Raw genomic sequence first — 6,200 nt, 5'->3', positions numbered from 1 at the left:
CATTTCTCAACCTTGCAAAAATTTTATGATACACTTATTGAAATGAACTGAATATGGTATATAGTAGGTTGGTTAGGAACTTAACTGACTTCTACAAATTAAAGGATAACAGCAATTCACCTTTCAATTATCACAATGAAAATACCTCTAAACTGGAAAAATACTCTTTGGTAAATCAAATTACCCAAGATAAGAGCAACTGTACTGGGTTTATTTCTCATTTTTATATTTTTTTGTGGAAAGTATTTAATTTTAAACATTCTAAATTTGAAAGTTTGAATGTATCTTGTTTATACTAGCCTTTCATAATATATGTTTCCCATGCAGTAAATCTATTGACTTTGCTACTATGTCTTTCCAGCATAGGCTTTTGAATATAACTGAATGGAAAAACACAACCTCACAGTGGTGCGTGAATTCATTCTGAAGGGGATCACCTCACGTCCTGAACTGCAGGCTCCACTGTTTGGGCTCTTCCTCATCATCTACATGAGTACACTGGTAGGAAACTTAGGCATGGTCATCCTCACCAAGGTGGACCACAGCCTGCAAACACCCATGTACTTTTTCCTGAGACACCTGGCTCTCAGTGACCTTGGTTATTCTACAGCTGTGGGCCCCAAAATGTTGGTCAATTTTGTGGTGCATCAAAATACAATCTCCTATTATTTTTGTGCTACACAACTAGCTTTCTTTCTTTTGTTCATTTCTTGTGAACTTTTTATTCTCTCTGCAATGGCCTATGACCGCTATGTGGCCATCTGTAACCCTCTCCTCTACACTGTCATCATGTCTCAGAGGGCGTGTCGGTTGTTGGTGGCAATGCCCTATCTCTATGGTACTTTTTTGTCTCTTCTAATCACTATAAAGATTTTTACTTTGCCCTTCTGTGGCTACAATGTCATCAGTCATTTCTACTGTGACAGTCTTCCCTTGGTATCTTTGCTCTGCTCAAACACACATGAAATTGAAGTGATAATTCTGATCGTGGCAGCTTTTCATCTGCTTTCCTCTCTTCTGATTATCCTGGTGTCCTACCTGCTCATCCTCATAGCCATTCTCAGGATGAAGTCAGCTGAGGGCAGGCACAAGGCTTTCTCCACCTGTGGGTCCCACCTGACCGTGGTCACTGTGTTCTATGGGACTTTGATATTTATGTATGTGCAGCCCAAGTCCAGTCACTCCTTGGACACTGATAAAGTGGCTTCCATATTTTACACCCTTGTCATCCCCATGTTGAATCCCTTGATCTACAGTTTGAGGAACAAAGATGTAAAGCATGCTCTAGAGAGGACATGGAAAAAGAGATGGAATGTTTTTCCTTAAAAGTTGCATACAATTTGAGCCACTCAAATCACACAAATACCTGCATTGTATTTTTAAGAATGTGTAAAATGCAGAAAAGTGTTCAACATATATTTAAAGAATGATCTTCTTAGTACTAGTCAAATATCTCATTACTATAAATATTTAAGTGAACAAAATGTCAAAATACATTGCTTTACTTGATGAAAAGAAATGAATTGCAAACATGATAAATTAGTAAATGCTGGAGTAAAGTAATGTGTGTTTAAAGACTTCAGGTCCAAACAGCAGGTAGAATGGTATGCAGTATGGGAATGAAAAATTATATAATTATATGGAAAAGGACTTGAGATTGTGTTATTATTGTTATTATTATCTTGTATATTTTAATAAACTTTTAAGTATCCATGTGTGTATGTGTTAGTTTCCTTTTCTATGCATAAGAAAAACTTTTCATTTTAAGTTTTAAACACTTCAATGACTGATATCAAAATCAATATTTATTGTAATTTATTGCAAAATGTTTAACATATCTATTTTCCTAGAATATTTAAAGTATATAATAAATTACTTTCAAATACATGCACAAGTTTTTACTAAAGATCTCCAGGGACTATTTAGTTTGAATAACTTAGATTTTCTGTTGGTTGAGAACTCCTCATTTTCCGCAATTTATATTCCTTGTAACTGTTATCCTACTTGGATTCTATTTGAGAATTTTTGATGCTTTATTATATCACTTAATGTGGTATTTCTCTTTTTGTACCTGGTTTATTTGATTTGGTATAAATTCTTCAGGTATAGCCATGTTATATTGGTTTATAGTGTCTTCAATGCTTTTTTAATAGTCTATCACATCTATGTAGCACATTCTATACATTCACCCATCATTGAATGGATACTTAGGTTGGTTCCACACTCTGGTTAGTTTTAATTACTTGGTAAAGAACTTGAGATTACTAGCAGATCTTTGAGATTCTCATACCAGTGCTTTTTGACAAAACCTTGAAACTGTTTATTTGCTCTTACACTATAATCCTCCCTGACAATTAGCAGATAACTTCCATGAATTTCATTCAGGTCTCAAATGCTTTGAGGATAATCTGCTAGGTGCTTGGCATCTCCTCAGGGAGAGTCTCAAATGTGAAAAAACATTCCATAAATTTTCCTCACAAATGCAATGTTAAGAATCACATGGGAGAATCAAGAGAGTGTATTCACTGCAGGTAACAAACACAGAAGATTTCACATGGTGCCATATGCTACCTGTACCTACAGAAATAATTCCATTTGCTCTGACTTTGCCATTTAATGTAAGAGAACAGAGCTTATTCAGTCAGTTCTGTGCTTTCTACAGCTCCCTAAAAGCTGAGCAGCTATAAGCACCAAGCTATAAAACTATAAGCAGTCTCCTCTTCTCTGCATACTAATTTTTAAATATTTTCAAATGGGTAGAGAAGGTAAAAATCTTCGCAACATGTATTTTGTGTGTGTTTTAAAAATTATTTAATTTCACATACATAAATAATTTTATATATGAGGTCAGCCAAAAGTGGGAGGAGGTGAAGTATTAAGCGATGCCAGGTTTTTTAATGGTAGAATTTGAAACTGTAATGACTCAGTCTTTCATTCTGATAATCTTCCAAACATTTGGTTTTTTAGTGACTAGGCTCTTTCGTAATCCTTTTAAAATATTTTAAATTTTATGGACTCATTCCTCTTCTCTTGATGAAGAAGTGGTGTTTCCATTTGCACTGATATGTGAAAGGTGAAGCTTAGGAGAACTTTTAAGTTCCCAGTTTTATAGTGATGGTAAATGTTCTTTTTGCAGTGGAATACGAAAAAAAAATTTTCAAAGAAACGCAGAAAAACATAAAATAGTGATATTTAATAGTTTGTCAAATATTAAACACAAGTTTCATTCCTCCATTGAAGCTGGGTAAAGGAAAAAATAATTTTCTAAACTTATGAAAAATTTGTTACTAACCATGTGCACTTTATTTGCAAGGGTGCATGTTTAGAAATTAAAGAAAACCATAACAATTAATAAGCTCTACATTGTTTCTTATTGTACTTAGGGGATTTCTTGAATGTTGTACTCTAATATTATTTAACATATTTCTGATTAAGGAAAGGTGTGAGCTGGGGCAAGGTTGATTATCAGTTAGCCACAAACATGCAAACAGAATTTTCAATTGATTAAATGCCAATTACATGTAATCAGCTTTATATTTAATGTTCTAAAATTTCATAATCCTGTTTCCTCATAGCTCAGTTGCTCGCTTACACACTGTACTCATTACATTTTCGCTATAAATTGTCATTTCTAAATTTTTAATGTGTAAAACAACTATGATCTTCTTGCACCAGGGATAATTCCCTTAAATGCCATGTATGTACTTCTATGCTATACTTTTCAATCCTCAGGCTATTAGACATATTCTGATACATTTCCTTTACTATGCACATTTTTTCTGCATTAATGGTTATATCATATTAGGAATATGTCTAATGATCATAGTACACAAAAAGATTTCAAATCACAAGTAGGAATCTGTATCTATCAGCTTCATTGTATTTTATCTTGTCTCTATGGCATTGTGTCAGGTTGTTGTTTTATACGATGTAGAACTTTACATTTATTTTTAAATGTTTCAGTTTATTTATCCTATCAATTTATCCCCCAAAATTTAATGAATCTTCATTCTGTAAAGCCAATGCCACTGACCTTTTTTTCTCCCAGTTCACTCATATTTCCTTTTATACTCCCCCAATTTCTCCCACATAGCATACATTAGCTTTGTTACATAGAAATAAGACTATCCCAATTATAATGGTGATGCACCATGAGGAAATTTAATATTCTAAGTTCATTTATATCAAGGTAACTTATAGTAAAATGTCATTGAATTACTTATGAAAGATAGAAGGCTGGAAATCCAAACCACAGCACAGTGTGCAGTTTCAGTCCTTGAGTATATGTGAGGAGGAGGAGTGAATGGTGGTTGTATACATTCTACTTGACCTGTTCCTCACCTATTCATCCCGTTAGCCCTGACAAAGAGATGAAGTCCACAAATGTGCTCATCTGCATGTGTAACACAAACCTCTTTCAGGTAGGTTGCTGTCAGTACACACACACACACACACACACACACACACACACACATAAATATATATGTTTGTATATATATATATATAAAGAAATAAAAACAAAATTACATGTGTACATGTTCTTCTTCTCTTTTCATTTTATATTTTTATAGTGCATTATAGTTATACATAACAGTGTGGGATTAACTTTGATATAGTCATACTGCAAGGATAATAATGTGCTTCCTTTTATTCCTCAGTGTTTTCTCTTTCCCTCCTCTTTTTCCTCTCCCATGCCCCTCTTCTACTCTACTGCTCTTCCTCATAATTTTTAAATTGGAGCTTTAGATATGCATAAAGTTTAATTCACTGTGGTGTACGCATGTATGTGAATAGAATAACTTGGTCAATTTCAACCCACATTTCCTCTTTTCCCATCCTTCCTCCCTCTCCCTCGATCCCCTTCCTCTGCTCCACTGATCTCCCTTTATCAATGGATTCTCCCCCAACCTTTTATGTTTCCTGATCTCTAACTTCTGTAGAAGAGAAAAAACATTTGACCTTTGATGTTCTGAGTCTGGCTTATTTCCCTTAACATGATATTCTCCAATTCTCTCTGTTTACCAGCAAGTTATACAATTTCATTCTCTTTGTAACTAAACAGAACACCACTGTGCACATAAACCATGTTTCTGTAAGCATCATCTGTTGATGGGAATTTGGATGGTTCCATAACTTGGCTACTGTGAATTGCACTAATATAAACTGTTATGCCTGCCTCACTAGAGTATGATGCTTACAGTTTCTTTGTACATGATATTAGAGAACTATTTTTAGAAAGCATGGAGACATGGAATCACTAAATCATAATATATCTCAATAAAACTTGAAGAACATTTTAGTTCTGTATATGATAATAGTTTTTTTAAATTATTTGCCTAAAGTATTCTTAACATCCACTAAATGAGTATATCACGTAGATACACATTAAGAGGAATTTCTTCTGAATATACAATTTCTAATGTGATCTGTTGTAGTTTTCCATTCATATAACTACTTACAGTGTTCAGAATTTCAGCTCTATCACCTGTAAGTAGATAGATTTTATAGGACTATTAATTGAACCATTGAGTCATATTGATTTTGGAAATTAATAAATAGAAATATTTATGATGCAATTCATATGTCACAATGTCATTTTATTAAATGTAGCTAGTAGATATCAACATGTTATTGTGATTATATAAGTGACAAATAAACATAATAGTAAAATAATTAGTTATCAAACACTAAAATTTGAAGTAATGTTTAACTCTTCTTAGTTTTTATTTATATGCCCATATCATCATCACTATCCTTATATCACTATCCTTATATCCTTATATCCTTATATCTTACTTTTATCAGTGTTTATCAACCTTGGACCACTTGTATTGATATGGCTAATACATTTGAATGGATATTAGCTGTAAGGAAGTTTAGCAGCTTACCAGTACTAGACCCCTTAGATGCCAGTAGCAGTACACTTCCCAATTGTGCCAATCAAAGTACTTAGATAATGTTGAAAAATGTTCTTTGGTAAGTGAAAACACACCAGTTGAGAAAAACTGTCCTGTCACTACCTCCCTCTATTTCTATATATTTTCCTTGCAATAATGCATATTTTTTTAATATTATAAATTTGAATGTTTACATACACATTATTTACATTTTAAATAATAAATGTTCCCATGATGAAAATAATTGAAATCTATTGATTCAGCTATTGTGTCTTTCTAGAAAGGACTTTCCTAAAACACTAG

The 6,200-nt window shown here is 33.2% G+C and overlaps 1 protein-coding gene across 1 annotated transcript; it reads left to right on the top strand.

Annotated features, from left to right (window-relative positions):
• Window positions 1–384: 384 nt before the first annotated feature.
• Window positions 385–1,615, top strand: LOC306638954 (olfactory receptor 8K3-like; the record flags this gene model as incomplete). The annotated part of the gene is made up of 1 exon (XM_079102403.1): window positions 385–1,615. One exon carries the CDS (start codon window positions 385–387, stop codon window positions 1,324–1,326), a length of 942 nt encoding a protein of 313 aa, XP_078958529.1. The 3' UTR covers window positions 1,327–1,615.
• Window positions 1,616–6,200: the final 4,585 nt, after the last annotated feature.

This window comes from Sciurus vulgaris (assembly GCF_902686455.1).
Source record: "Sciurus vulgaris genome assembly, chromosome: 11".
NCBI lineage: Eukaryota > Metazoa > Chordata > Mammalia > Rodentia > Sciuridae > Sciurus > Sciurus vulgaris.
The sequence above is the reverse complement of the archived record's forward strand: the minus strand, read 5'-3'. Positions and strand labels throughout refer to the sequence as shown.